Source organism: Heterodontus francisci, chromosome 34, assembly GCF_036365525.1.
Source record: "Heterodontus francisci isolate sHetFra1 chromosome 34, sHetFra1.hap1, whole genome shotgun sequence".
NCBI classification, from domain to species: Eukaryota; Metazoa; Chordata; class Chondrichthyes; order Heterodontiformes; family Heterodontidae; genus Heterodontus; species Heterodontus francisci.
In genome coordinates, this window is record NC_090404.1 from 27,786,579 (window position 1) to 27,802,510 (window position 15,932).

Here is a 15,932-nt window from a genome sequence, read left to right on the forward strand (position 1 = left end):
CACCTCTCATCCTTCTCTTCCCCAAGGAAAACAGTCCCAACTTCTCCAACCTATCTTCTTAAGTGAAATTCCTCATCCCTGGAACCAACATTCATGAATCGTTTTTGTACTCTCTCCAATGCTTTCTCATCTTCCCTAAAGTGGGCCAGCCAGAACTGGATGCAATACTCCAGTTGAGGCTGATTGTGTCTTATACAAGTTCAACATAACCTCCTTGCTCTTGTATACTCTGGCCGTATTAATAAAGCTTAACATACTGTATGCTTTATTAACTGTTCTAACAACATGTCCTGCCAGCTTCAATGACTGATGCACATATACCCCCAGGTCCCTCTGCTTCTGTATTCCCTTTAGAACTGTCCCCTTTATTTTATATTGTCTCTCCATGTTCTTCCTACCAAAATGAATCACCTCACATTTCTCCACGTTGACCTTCATCTGCCACTTGTCCACCTATTCCACCAACTTGTCTGTCCTTTTGAAGTTCTACGCTATCCTCCTCACAGTTCACAATGCTTCCAAGTTTAGTATCACCCACAAATTTTGAAATTGTGCCCTGTACACCAAGATCAAGGTCATTAATATATAGCAGGAAGAGCAAGGGTCCAGACACTGACCCCTGGGGAACTCCACTACAAAACTTTCTCCAGTCTGAAGAGCATCCATTAACCACTACTCTCTGTTTCCTGTCAGTCAGCCAATTTCATATCCCTGTTGCTACTGTCCCTTTTATTCCAGTGTCGCTCTGTATCAAATGCCTTTTGGTATTCCATGTACAGCACATCAACTGCATTGCCCTCATCAACCCTCTCTGTTAGGTCTTCAAAAAACACCAGCAAGTTAGTCGAGCATGATTTTTCCAGAATGAATCAGTGCTGGCTTGCCTCAATCAGAACACATTTGTCCATGTGGCTATTAATTTGATCCCAAATTATTATTTCTAGAAATTTTCCCACCACTGATGTTAAACTAAGAGACCTGTAGTTGCTGGTTTTATCATTACATCCTTTTTTGAGCAAAGGTGTAACATTTGCAATTCTCCATCAGTGAATCAATGGGAACATTGGTCCAATTCAGTTGCGTATGAGTTCACAGACCTGGGCTCATCTCAGGTGTTGTGTTGATCTTGGAGTAGCAGCTACTCTTTCTGACTTGGAGAATCAATGTCAGCATAATAAACAATGAGACTGAGCTAGAGAGAGAGAAAGACAGACAGAGGGTGAGAGACAGACAGTGAATGAAAGTGTGATAAAGTGAGAGACGGGGAGGAAGAGTGAGAGACAGATCGAGAAATACATACAGGGAGAGACAGAAATTGAGACAAAGTGAAAGACAGAAGGACAGGGAGAAAGAAGGGTACAGAGACAAAGAGAGAAGGGGAGAAAGACAGGCGTACAGAGAAGGGAAAATGGGGAGAGAAAGAGATTAACTCTACTTTTTACACTTGCCATAAATAGGACGATAGTTTCATCACAGAATGATAGAATAATAGAAAGTTTAAGGCACAGAAAGAGGCCACTTGGCCCATCGTATCGGCGCCGACTGAAAAACGAGCCACCTATTCTAATCCCACCTTCCAGCATTTGGTCCATAGCCCTGCAGTTTACAGCACTTGAGGTGCATATCCAGACTCCTTTTGAATGAGTTGAGGTTCTCTGCCTCAATTATCCTTTCAGGCAGCGAGTTCCAGACCATCACCACCCTCTGGGTGAAAAGGCTTTTCCTCATCTCCCCTCAAATGTTTCTACCAATCACTTTAAATCTATGCCCCCTCATCACTGCCCTCTCTGCTAAGGTGAATAGACCCTTCACCTCCACTCTATCCAGGACCCTCAAGATTTTGTATATTTCAATCAGATCTCCCCTCAGCCTTCTCTGTTCCAAGGAAAACAACCCCAGCCTATCCAATCTTTCCTCATAGCTGAATTTTTCTAGTCCTGGCAACATCCTCATAAATCTCCTCGTACCCTCTCTAGTGCAATTACGTCCTTTCTGTAATGAGGTGACCAGAACTGCACACAGTATTCAAGTTGTGGTCTAACAGTTCCAGCATAATGTCCTTGTTCTTGTATTCTATACCTCGGCTAATAAAGGAAAGGATTCCTTATGCCTTCTTAACCACCTTATCGACCTGTCCTGCTACCTTCAGGGATCTGTGGACATTCACTCCAAGGTCCCTCACTTCCTCTACACTTCTCAGTATTTTCCTATGAATCGTGTATTCCTTTGCCTTGTTTGACCTCCCCAGATGCATCACCTCTCACTTCTCCAGGTTGAATTCCACTTGCCACTTTTCTGCAAATCTGAGCAGACCAACAATACCTTCCTGCAGCCTACAGCTATCCTCCTCTCTATCTACCACACGGCCAATCTTTGCGTCGTCTGCAAACTTCTTCATCATGTCCCCTACAGTTACATCCAAATCGTCAATATACAGCACAAAAAGCAGGGGACCCAGTGTTGAGCCCTGCAGAACGCCACTGGAAACAGCCCTCCAGTCGCTAAAACAGCTGTCAACAATTACCAGTATTTCTTGGTTTTATGTCAACATTTACCCTTTGTTTCTGCCACTGAGCCAATTTTGTATCCACCTTGCTGCATTTCCCTGGATCCCATGGGATTTTATTTTTTTAACCATCTGCCATGTGGGACCTTGTCAGAAGCCTTGCTAAAATCCATGTAGACCACATCAACTGCATTACCCTCATCTATCTTCCTTGTTACTTCTTCAAAAAATTCGATCAAGTTCATCAAAGAAGATCTTCCCTTAACAAGTCCATGCTGACTATCCTTGATTAACCTGTGCCTTTCTAAGTGACAGTTTATCCTGTCTCTCAGAATAGATTCCAATAATTTGCCCACTACTGAGGTTAGACTGCCTGGCCTGTAATTATTCAGTCTATTCTTCACTCCCTTTTTAAACAGAGGTACAAATTGAGCAATTCTCCAATCCTCCTGCAATGAGGTCTGGAAAATGATGGTCAGACCCTCTGCTATTTCCTCTCTTGCTTCTTTTAACAGCCTAGGATAAATTTCATTTGGGCCTGGTGATTTATCAACTTTCACAGATGCTAATCCCACTAATACTTCCTCTCTCCCTAGGCTCCCTTACGTAAGCTCGGACTAGATGGTGTGTTCCCTTCACTGAAGGACATCAGTTGGGTGTTTACAATAGTTCAGCAGCTTTCATGGTCACTTTTTCCTAGTGCCTGACCCACAAATTACCAGATTCATTCTGCTCCATTTCACAACCTGCTTTAAAGTTTCTCTCACACTCCCTTTTTTTTCTGTTTTAAATCAATTTCACAGGGTATCAGAAGTGGAGGATTTACAGTCAGAAACTCAAACCAACATCACATCAGGATCTGACAGTCGTCCAATTTATCATAACCTGAATATCAGAGAATTTTGAACATGGAAGGAGAAAGCAGCGATCACAGTGGGGAGAAACAGTGCACGTGTTCTGTGTGTGGACGAGGTTTCAGCTGATCATCTGGCCTGTCAAAACACAAGTGCCATCACACGAGGGAGAAGCCATGGAAATGTGGGGACTGTGGAAAGGGATTCAATTACCCATCCCAGCTAGAAAGTCATTGGCGCACTCACACTGGGGAGAGGCCGTTCACCTGCTCAGAGTGTGGGGAGGGATTCACTACGTCATCCTACCTTCTGACACACCAGTGAGTACACAAGTAACTACAGTGGTTAGATTCTGCTATTAACCACATCCAGGACTGAACGATATTCGTTGGGAACTGTTTCTGCTGATGTTAAAGAACTGCAGCCCAGTTATAGGGGTGAAAGTTTGGGATAAAAGTCAAATAAATCAGTTTTGTATTAAATACACAGTGTGTTGAGTCTTTTTAATATCTTTAACACAAGTTCATTCCTTTTGAAGTGCTCTCCCTCTCCCCTGTCTCCTCCATCCTCACCTCCAAAAAGTGCGAAGAGCTCATGGTCTTCTTTGTCACTCAGATTGAGACCATCCAATCAGCTGCCTCTGCTGCTTCGCTCCCTCCCACTAGCCCCCCCAGGTCAAACTGTCTCGAAAGATCCTCCTGCCCGAGCCCTGAACCCACATCTTTCCCTAGTTTCTCTCCTATCTCCCTCATGTCCTCTCTGAGCTCATCTTGTCCATGAGACCCACCTCCTGCTCCCTCGACCCTATTCCCACTAAACTGCTGACCAGCCAACTTCCCCATGTTAACTGATATTGTTAATGGTTCTCTCTCTTCAGGTACTGTCTATCTCTCCTTTAAATCCACCATCATCACCCCTTCCTCAAAAAACAAGCTTGACCCCACTGTCCTTGCAAACAACCACCATCTGAAACCTTCCTTTCTTCTCCAAAAATCCTTGATAGACCCAGCAGAGGAGGCAGCAGACTGGTATACAGTGGGGTGGGAGTTACCTTGGGAGTCCTCAGCATCGACTTCAGACCTCATGAAATCTCATGGCATCAGGTCAAACATGACCAAGGAAACCTCCTGCTGATTACCACCTACTGCCCTCCCCACCCCCGTCAGCTGATGAATCAGTACTCCTCCAAGTTGAACACTACTTGGAGGAAGCACCGAGGGTGGCAAGGACGCAGAATGTACTCTGGTGAGGGACTTCAATATCCATCACCAAGAGTGGCCAGGCAGCACCACTATTCACCGAGCTGGCTGAGTGCTAAAGGACATAGCTGCTAGAATGGGTCTGCAGCAGGTGATGAGGGAACCAACAAGAGGTAAAAATATATTTGACCTCATCGTCACCAATTTGCCTGCCACAGATGCATCTGTCCACGATAGTATTGGTAGGAGTGACCACAGCATAATCCTTGTGGAGGCGAAGTCCCGTCTTCACATTGAGGATACCCTCCATCGTGTTGTGTGGCACTACCACCGTGCTAAATGGGATAGATTTTAAACAGATCTAACAATGCAAAACTGGGCATCCATGAGGTGCTGTGGACCATCAGCAGCGGCAGAACTGTATTCAACCACAGTCTGTAACCTCATGGCCCGGCATATCCCCCACTCTACCATTACCATCAAGCCAGGAGACCAACCTTGGTTCAATGAAGAGTGCAAGAGGGCATGCCAAGAGCAGCACCAGACACACCTCAAAATGACGTGTCAACCTGGTGAAGCGACATGCCAGGACTACTTGCATGCCGAACAGCATAAGCAGCATGCAATAGACAGATCAGATACATGCTCTGCAGTCCTGCCACATCCAGTCGTGAATGGTGGTGGACCATTAAACAATTAACAGGAGGAGGTTGCTCCAAAAATATCCCCCATCCTCAACGACGGGGGAGCCCAGCACATCAGTGCAAAAGATAAGGCTGAAGCATTTGCAACAATCTTCAGGCCGAAGTGCCAAGTGGATGATCCATCTCAGTCTTCTCCTGATGTCCCCAGCATCACAGATGCCAATATTCAGCCAATTCGATTAACTCCACGTGATATCAAGGAATGACTGAAGGCACGAGATCCTGCAAAGGCTATGGTCCCTGATAACACTGGCATCTATCCTGCAATGTGGAAAATTGCCCAGGTATGTCCTGCAAACACAAAGCAGGACAAGTCCAACCCGACCAATTACCGCCCTATCAGTCTACTCTCGATCTTCAGTAAAGTGATGGAAGGTGTCATCGACAGTGCTATCAGGTAGCACTTGCTTAGCAATAACCTGCTCACTGACGCTCAGTTTAGGTTATCCCAGGGCCAATCATTTCCTGACCTCAATACAGCCTTGGTTCAAACATGGACAAAAGAGCTGAACTCAAGAGATGAGGTGAGAGTGACTGCCCTTAACATCAAGGCAGCATTTGACCGAGTATGGCATCAAGTAGCCCTAGCAAAACTGGAGTCAATGGGAAACAGGGGAAAACTCTCTGCTGGTGGGAATTGTACCTAGCACAAAGGAAGATTGTTGTGGTTATTGGAGGTCAATCATCTGAGCTCCAGGACATCACTGCAGGAGTTCCTTAGGGTAGTGTCCTCGGCCCAACCATCTTCAGCTGCTTCACCTTCCTTCAATCATAAGGTCAGAAGTGGGGATGTTTGCTGATGATTGCACAATGTTCAGCACCATTCGCGACTCCTCAGATACTGAAGCAGTCCGTGTAGAAATGCAGCAAGACCTGGACAATATCCAGGCTTCAACTGATAAGTGGCAGGTAACATTCGCGCCACACAAGTGCCAGGCAATTACCATCTCCAACAAGAGAGAATCTAACCATTTCCCCTTGACATTTAACAGCATTACCATCGCTTAATACCCCACTATCAACATCCTAGGGGCTATCATTGACCAGAAACTGAACTGGAGTAGCCATATAAATACCGTGGCTACAAGAGCAGGTCAGAGGCTAGGAATCCTGCGGTGAGTAACTCACCCTCCTGACTCCCCAAAGCCTGTCCACCATCTACAAGGCACAAGTCAGGAGTGTGATGGAATACTCTCTATTTGCCTGGATGGGTGCAGCTCCAACAACACTCAAGAAGCTCGACACCATCCAGGACAAAGCAGCCCACTTGATTGTTTGTAGATGGGGTGCCATTCACTCCCTCCACCACCGACGCACAGTGGCAGCAGTGTGTACCATCTACAAGATGCAATGCAGTAACGTACCAAGGCTCCTTAAACAGCACCTTCCAAACCCGTGACCTCTACCAACTAGAAGGACAAGGGCAGCAAATGCATGGGAACACCACCATCTGCAAGCTCCCCTCCAAGTCACACACCATCCTGACTTGAAACTATATTGCTCGATCAAAATCTTGGAACACCCTTCCTAACAGCACTGTGGGTGTACCTACCACACATGGACTGCAGCGGATCAAGAAAGCAGCTCACCACCACCTTCTCAAGGGCAATTAGGGATGGGCAATAAATGCTGGCCTGGCCAGAAATGCCCACATCCCATAAAACGAATAAAAATAAATGGAATAAAACATCCCAAGGCACTTCACAGGAGTGTTGCAAAACAAAATATGACACCGAACTACATAAGGAGATACTAGAACAGATGACCAAATGCTTGGTCAAAGAGATAGCTTTTGAGGAGTATCTTGAAGGAGGGAAGTGAGATAGAGAGGCAGTGAGGTTGAGGGAGGGAATTCCAGAGCTTGGGTCCCAGGCAGCTGAAGGCAGGGCCGCCAATGAGGGAGAGATTACAATTAGGGATGATCAAGAGGACAGAATCAGATGAGCATCTCAGAGGGTTGTAGGGCTGGAGGTCATTACCGAGATAGTGAGGGGCAAGGCCATGGAGGGATTTAAAAACAAGGATGACAATTTTTAAAATCAAGACTTATCTTGACCAGAATCCAACGTGTGTCAGTGAGCACAGGTGTAGTAGGTGAACAGGATTTGGTGCAAGTTAAGACATGGGCAGCAGAGTTTTGTATGACCTCAAGGTTACAGGGGGTAGAATGTGGGAGACTAGCCAGGAGTCTGTTGGGATAATCAAGCATGGAGGTAACAAAGGCACAAATGAGGGTTTCACCAGCAGATGAACTGAGACAGGGGCGAAGTCGAGCGGTTACCGAGGTGGAAATAGGTGGTCTTAGTGATGGCACGAACATGCAGTCTGAAGGTCATCTCAGGGTCAAATGTGATACCGAGGTTGTAAAAAACTGGTACAATTTCAGACTGCTGCCAGAGAAAGGGATGGAGCCAGTAGCTAGGGAACAGAGATTGGAGTAGCGACCAAAATAAATTTACTTCAGTCTTCCCAATATTTAATTGAACGAAATTTCTGCTCATCCAGCACTAGATCTCGAAGAAGCAGTCTGATAATTCAGAGAGAGCGGAGAGGTTGAGAGAGGTGGTGGTGAAGTAGAGCTGGACATTGTCAGCCAAAACTGACACCAGCGTTAACAGTGTGGGAGCAGGAAGAGAAGCCGTTGCAAGTGATTCTGTGTCTACAGTTAGCTAAGAATGGAACCAGGTGACAGCAGTCCTACCAGGCTGGATGACAATGGAGAAATGTTGGAGGGTGAAGGTGTGGTCAACAATGTCAAAGACTGCAGAGAGGTTAAAAAGGATAAGGAGGGAAAGTTGGTCCTAGTCACATATGATGCCATTCCTGACTTCGATTTGAGCCGTTTCTGCACTGTGGCAGGGGTGGAAAACTGGTTGGAGGGATTCAAATATGGAGTTCCAGGAAAGATGGGAATGGATTTGGGAAGCAATAACACATTCAATGACAGTGGAGAGGAAAGGGAGGTTGGAGTAAAAACAACTGATGATGGTTCACTGACCTGAAACGTTAACTCTGCTTCTCTCTCCACAGATGGGTATTTCCAGCACTTTTTCTTTTTATTTCAGATTTCCAGCATCTGCAGTATTTTGCTTTTATATAAGGGAGGTTGGAGATTGCCCTGTTTCTGAAGCTCTGGTTTCTCACTGATAGAAATCACAGTATTTCTCAGAGATCCCTCAATTGAAGACATCTGGATCAATAAGACTGCCTCCCTGGTGTGTGAAGTGGTCTCTACAATTCCCACTGAGATTGCGATCTCTTGGACAGTTGATGGTAAGATGAGGACTAAAGGAGTTCAAATCGAAGCAGCTACAAAGGATGGAAACCAGTACCTGACAATCAGCCGCTTGACAAGTAGCATGGAAGAGTGGGATAGCGGGGTTGAATACTCATGCTCAGCACATGGGGACCAATCATCAAATCCGGTAACAAAACAAACAAGAAAGACAAAAGGTGGGTAAAAATATATCACCCTGTTTTTAAATGACAGTGGAAGGAAGACTAACCCTGGTTGAACTTCTGTTACAGTCGAGCCAATGCAGCCAAAGGTCCGCCTCCTGCCTCCAACACCAAAGGAGATTCAAAATACCAGCACCGCCATTCTCACATGCTTGATAAGAGGATTCTATCCTGATAAAATAACCGTTTCCTGGGAGAAGGACGGAGTTGCTTTAAACTCGAACGTCACCAGTTTCCCCACTGCTCTTGAACAGGACCAGAGCTTCAGCACAAGCAGCCTTCTCATTTTACCTGCAGCTGAATGGAAAAAGGGAGAAACATACACCTGTTCTGCCTCACATCCACCTTCAGACTCTACCGTGAAGAGGGCCATCAGCAACCCAGAAGGTAAGGGCAGTTACACAATATATACTCACACAATCAGTGCTTTGTACTTAATCTAAAGGCAACATCAAACAACGGGGGCACTGGTGATCAGATTCCTCTAGTTGTAGGAACAGCAAAATGTGTGGATAACAATTAATGCAGCCTTAACTCACAGGCCACACGGAGACAATAAAATGATCAGCACTCAGTGTGTGCGCCGCTATATACATGTGAGGACCCAATGGTAAGAATGAAGTAGGAGAAGGATTTCTCCAACTTCACTGTACGGTTCACTGGTGATTGTGGGCTATCTTTAAACAGCAATAAACAGTAGCTGAAGATGCATAGAGTTCCATAATGTGGGAAGAAGACTTTGGGTGCTGTTTACTTCGTTCTGTACTGCAGGATTTAAGTCCGACACAACAATGAGTGCCAGCAGTCAGTTAAAAGCCAAAAACAGCCAGTTATCAGGCGGCTCAGCCAATTGATGCGAGTAGATTTTTACATTTTAATTCTTCATATCTTCTGCACCACCAGGGTTAGAGGTCATAGGAGTCTAATAACATCATCATGAACAGAATCCAATGCTGTGACCTTTTGTTTTGATGAGTGTAAACTAAACTGTTTTCATTTCTGATTATTTGTAATTTGATTGGAATAAAAATAATGAGGTATATTGGAACCCACTACGTTCTGGCTACGGGGCTGCAACTGACCTCCAGCACCAGTCAGTCTGATGCGTAAACGTCTGCAGCATGAGAACGGGAACAATTTGTCCCAATTAAATTCCAGTCAGAGTTATTCCTGATCTGTGGAATAAATGATTGGAAATATTATTTGCACAATAATAGCCCCACCACCTCCGTGTGAAGGATGAAGAAGCAATAAACTTCCCTGGATCTGGGGTTGGATACCCGTTTCTTGCTGAGTTCGTTGATTTCACCTGATGGTGTTCGGGGCCTGAAATTGGTCTTAGTGTCCCTCGATTCACGAAACAGCAATAGTGCGTGGTTCCACTCCTGATCTATGGTAAATGCGTGTGTGCTATTTCTGGGAACAAGAAGAGAGGACTTGGCTGCAATGTCCTCACGGTACAACACCCTGCTGATATTTACTGTGTTTCGGGTCTCATGAACAATAGACCATTGGGTCAGGTACTGGAGGGCAGCCAATAGATCTCGTACAGCAGTGAGTACAGGAGAGGATAGAATCAGGTAAATACTGCTATCGGGCACAATCATAAATTCTAACAACCGAGCTGAAGCATTGGCGAGGACCCCTACACTGTAACAGTTAACTATGCACACCAGAAACCTCCAGTACTTTACCACCAGACTCCGCTGAGTTGACGAATCTCAACTGCTGGCTTTTTGGAAGGTGCAATGGCCCAGGTACATCCGGGTTACTGAGGCGTAACCCATTGTTTCCTCTTACATAGGGTTACATAGACTATACAGCACAGAAATAGGCCATTCAGCCCAATAAGTCCATGCAAGCGTTTATGCTTGGCTCAAGTCTCCTCCCGTATCGCCCCATCTAACTCTTTGAGCATAACGCTCTATTGAAATCTCCTTTATATTCTTGTCTCCTTCTTTGGCCTCCTTATCTCGAGAGACAGTGGATAAGCGCCTGGAGGTGGTCAGTGGCTTGTGAAGCAGCGCCTGGAGTGGCTATAAAGGCCAATTCTAGAGTGACAAGCTCTTCCACAGGTGCTGCAGAGAAATTTGTTTGTCGGGGCTGTTACACAGTTGGCTCTCCCCTTGCGCTTCTGTCTTTTTTCCTGCCAACTACTAAGTCTCTTCGACTCGCCACACTTTAGCCCTGTCTTTATGGCTGCCCGCCAGCTCTGGCGAACGCTGGCAACTGACTCCCACAACTTGTGATCAATGTCACAGGATTTCATGTCGCGTTTGCAGACGTCTTTAAAGCGGAGACATGGACGGCCGGTGGGTCTGATACCAGTGGCGAGCTCACTGTACAATGTGTCTTTGGGGATCCTGCTATCTTCCATGCGGCTCACATGGCCAAGCCATCTCAAGCGCCGCTGACTCAGTAGTGTGTATAAGCTGGGGATGTTGGCCGCCTCGAGGACTTCTGTGTTGGAGATACGGTCCTGCCACCTGATGCCAAGTATTCTCCGGAGGCAGCGAAGATGGAATGAATTGAGAGGTCGCTCTTGGCTGACATACGTTGTTCAGGCCTTGCTGCCATAGAGCAAGGTACTGAGGAGACAGGCCTGATACACTCGGACTTTTGTGTTCTGGACTCCATTTAAGTACATTGTTCGCTTCAACCACTCCTTGTGGTAGAGAGTTCCCCATTTTCACCTTTCTCTAGACAAAGAAGCTTGTTCTGAATGCCCTATTGAATTTCTTGGTGACTACCTTATGTTAATGGTCACGAGCTTTGCTCTTTCCCAAGTGGAAACATTCACTGTGTCTACTCTACCAAAACCTTTCATAATAAAAAAAAACTATTCGGTCACCCCTCAGCCTCCTCTTTTCAGGAGAAAAGAGACCTAGCCTGTTCATTCTCTCCTGAAAGGTATACCCCCGTATTCATGGTGTCATCCTTGTAAATAATGTCTGCATCCTCTCCAATGCCTCTGTATCATTTTTCTTTTTATATATGACAAGCAGATTGTGTGCACTACTCCAGATGTGATCAAATCAAGGTTTGACGGCGGTTTAGCATAACTTCTTTACCTTTCAATTCTAGTTTGTTAATCTGCGTTTCTACTTTTAACGATTTATGCATTTGTACTCCCAGATCCATTTGCTCCTCTTCCACATTTATATTTTTATTTTCTAAGTAATACGTCACCTCTTTAACTTTCTTGGCAAAATGTGATACTTCACATTTATCTACGTTAAATTCATTGGACAATTTTATTCCCATACTGCAAGTTTCTTCATATCTTCTTGTAATTCTACAACGGACTACTTCAATATCTGAGGAGTCACGAATGGTGCTGATTTTTAGATTTAGATTTAGAGATACAGCACTGAAACAGGCCCTTCGGCCCACTGAGTCTGTGCCGACAATTAACCACCCATTTATACTAATCCTACACTAATCCCATATTCCTACCACATCCCCACCTGTCCCTATATTTCCCTACCACCTACCTATACTAGGGGCAATTTATAATGGCCAATTTACCTATCAACCTGCAAGTCTTTTTGGCTGTGGGAGGAAACCGGAGCACCCGGAGAAAACCCACGCAGACACAGGGAGAATTTGCAAACTCCACACAGGCAGTACCCAGAATTGAACCCGAGTCGCTGGAGCTGTGAGGCTGCGGTGCTAACCACTGTGCCGCCCTGAACATTGTGCAATCATCAGCGAACATCCCCACTTCTGACCTTATGATTGAAGGAAGGTCATTGATGAAGCAGCTGAAGATGGTTGGGCCGAGGACACTACCCTGAGGAACTCCTGCACTGATGTCCTGGAGCTCAGATGATTGACCTCCAACAACCACAACCATCTTCCTTTACGCTAGGTATGACTCCAAGTAGCAGACAGTTTTCCCCCCGATTCCCATTGACTTCAGTTTTGCTAGGGCTCCTTGAGGCCAGATTTAAAGGAGAGAGGGACAACACCTGAAGAGAGAACTGTTAACAAGATCCGCTAACATGGGGAAGTTGGCTGGTCAGCAGTTTAGTGGGAATAGGGTCGAAGGAGCAGGAGATGGGTCTCATGGACAAGATGAGCTCAGAGACAGCATGAGGGAGATAGGAGAGAAACTAGAGAAAGATGTGGGTTCAGGTGACGGGAAGGGGAGGGGAGGGGAGGGGAGGGGGGGAGCATTAGAGTAAGTTTGGCCCAGTGGGTGAGTGGAAGGAAGGGTTGCAGCAGAGGCCGCTGATTGGATGACCTCAATCTTAGTGGACAAAGAAATCCATGAGCTCCTCGCACAAGTTGCTGGAGTTGTGGGTGGAAGAGACGGGGCAGAGAGAGGAGGATAAGAACATGGTTTGCAGCAGAGACGAGAAGCCGAGGGTTATCTTTGCATTCCGGGATGATCTTAGAATAGTGAACAGTTTTAGCAGATGAGAGCAGGACCCAATAGTGTTTTCAGTGGTCCAGACAACTCTGGCGGTGGATGGATAAACCAGTTGTCGGCCATATCCTTTCAAATCTGACTTCAGGGAGCAGAGACGGGGGCCGTATCAGATAAATCATTGTCAGTGTTTGTTTTATCGCACAAAATCTTGAGAATAGCCTGAAGATACTTTATTTGAAGAGTAAAAGTTACAAAACAAAGCAAACTGATTGCTAAAACATTAAACTCCAGCCCAGTTAGAGGGATTATTGATATCAGCAGAAATAAAACCCATTCCTCTGGATTGGGAAGGGATTTCCTCATTCAGCCACCCTGCTGAAACAGCGAGTTCACATGTGACGGCAGGGATTGGATTGTGCTGTTAATCACATCCAGAACAGAATCATGTTCATTCTGGCAGTTGGGGTTTGTATCTGCTGATGTTAATAATCCCTGTAACTGGGCTGGAGTTTAATATTCTGGGTAGATGTCAAATTATCCAAGGGTGAAGGGACAGGTAAAAATTCTGCTGAGTGTATTTGCCTCCAATGGAGTTTATTTTTACTTTTGCCAAATATTTCACCATTTAAAATACTTTCTTCAAATACTGAAAACTCCCCCAAATGCAGCAAAACGAAGTTCAACAATTGATCAGAAAATAAACTGAAGCTGCAGATCGAGTTTGAAAGAACAGCGGAGATGAGATGGGTCTGAGTCCAGCAGGTGGGGCTGAACCTCCATTTAACTCCTTCTGAGAGGAGAGTGACCACCACTCCACCACCACCCCCCCACCCCCAAAGGAGGTGGAGTGAGGGCAGCTCAGGATCAGACACTGAACACACTGCAACCCACAGGGACATCACAAACTGTCCCCTCCCTGGGACAGCTCAGGATCAGACACTGAACACACTGCAACCCACATGGACATCACAAACTGTCCCCTCACTGGGACAGCTCAGGATCAGACACTGAACCCCACAGGGACATCACAAACTGCCCCCTCCCTGGGACAGTTCAGGGGTCAGACAGTGAACACACTGCACCCCACAGGGACATCACAAACTGTCCCCTCCCTGGGACAGTTCAGGGTCAGACAGTGAACACACTGCAACCCACAGGGACATCACAAACTGTCCCCTCCCTGGGACAGTTCAGGGTCAGACAGTGAACACACTGCAACCCACAGGGACATCACAAACTGTCCCCTCACTGGGACAGTTCAGGGTCAGACAGTGAACTCACTGCAACCCACAGGGACATCACAAACTGTCCCCTCCCTGGGACAGCTCAGGATCAGACACTGAACACACTGCAACCCACAGGGACATCACAAACTGTCCCCTCACTGGGACAGTTCAGGGTCAGACAGTGAACTCACTGCAACCCACAGGGACATCACAAACTGTCCCCTCCCTGGGACAGTTCAGGGTCAGACAGTGAACACACTGCAACCCACAGGGACATCACAAACTGTCCCCTCCCTGGGACAGTTCAGGATCAGACAGTGAACACACTGCAACCCACATGGACATCACAAACTGTCCCCTCCCTGGGACAGCTCAGGATCAGACACTGAACACACTGCAACCCACAGGGACATCACAAACTGTCCCCTCACTGGGACAGTTCAGGATCAGACACTGAACACACTGCAACCCACAGGGACATCACAAACTGTCCCCTCCCTGGGACAGCTCAGGATCAGACACTGAACACACTGCAACCCACACGGACATCACAAACTGCCCCCTCACTGGGACAGTTCAGGGTCAGACACTGAACACACTGCAACCCACACGGACATCACAAACTGTCCCCTCCCTGAGACAGTTCAGGGTCAGACAGTGAACACACTGCAACCCACACGGACATCACAAACTGTTCCCTCCCTGGGACAGCTCAGGATCAGACACTGAACACACTGCAACCCACACGGACATCACAAACTGCCCCCTCACTGGGACAGCTCAGGATCAGACACTGAACCCCACAGGGACATCACAAACTGCCCCCTCACTGGGACAGCTCAGGGTCAGACACTGAACACACTGCAACCCACACGGACATCACAAACTGTCCCCTCCCTGGGACAGTTCAGGGTCAGACACTGAACACACTGCAACCCACACGGACATCACAAACTGCCCCCTCACTGGGACAGCTCAGGATCAGACACTGAACCCCACAGGGACATCACAAACCGCCCCCTCACTGGGACAGCTCAGGGTCAGACACTGAACACACTGCAACCCACACGGACATCACAAACTGTCCCCTCCCTGGGACAGTTCAGGGTCAGACAGTGAACTCACTGCACCCCACAGGGACATCACAAACTGTCCCCTCCCTGGGACAGTTCAGGGTCAGACAGTGAACTCACTGCAACCCACACGGACATCACAAACTGTCCCCTCCCTGAGACAGTTCAGGGTCAGACAGTGAACTCACTGCACCCCACAGGGACATCACCAACTGTCCCCTCACTGGGACAGCTCGGGGTCAGACAGTGAACACACTGCAACCCACACGGACATCACAAACTGTCCCCTCACTGGGACAGCTCGGGGTCAGACACTGAACATATAGCACACCAAAGTCACATCACGAACTGGAGAGACAGGCCTGTAGAATGTTTCCACACTGTATTAATAATAAAGCCAATCACATTCCAATGTACTACATTTGAATTAAACTTGTTCAGACTCCCTTATGCATGCATCCTGTAAACCCGAGCATTAATCCACCCCTGCCTGGGTCCTGTAAACCCGAGCATTAATCCACCGCTGGGCCCTGTAA

General features: G+C 46.8%; 1 protein-coding gene and 1 gene segment (V, D, J or C); one reads left to right on the forward strand and one right to left on the reverse strand.

Annotated features, from left to right (window-relative positions):
• LOC137348767 (zinc finger protein 850-like) overlaps window positions 1-15,932 on the reverse strand; it is a 546,053-nt gene that overhangs the window by 516,842 nt on the left and 13,279 nt on the right. The window lies entirely within an intron of this gene.
• LOC137348438 (Ig gamma chain C region-like) lies at window positions 8,527-9,576 on the forward strand. The segment is given in 3 exon segments: window positions 8,527-8,716; window positions 8,792-9,109; window positions 9,494-9,576. Coding segments are annotated over 3 exon segments (576 nt in total).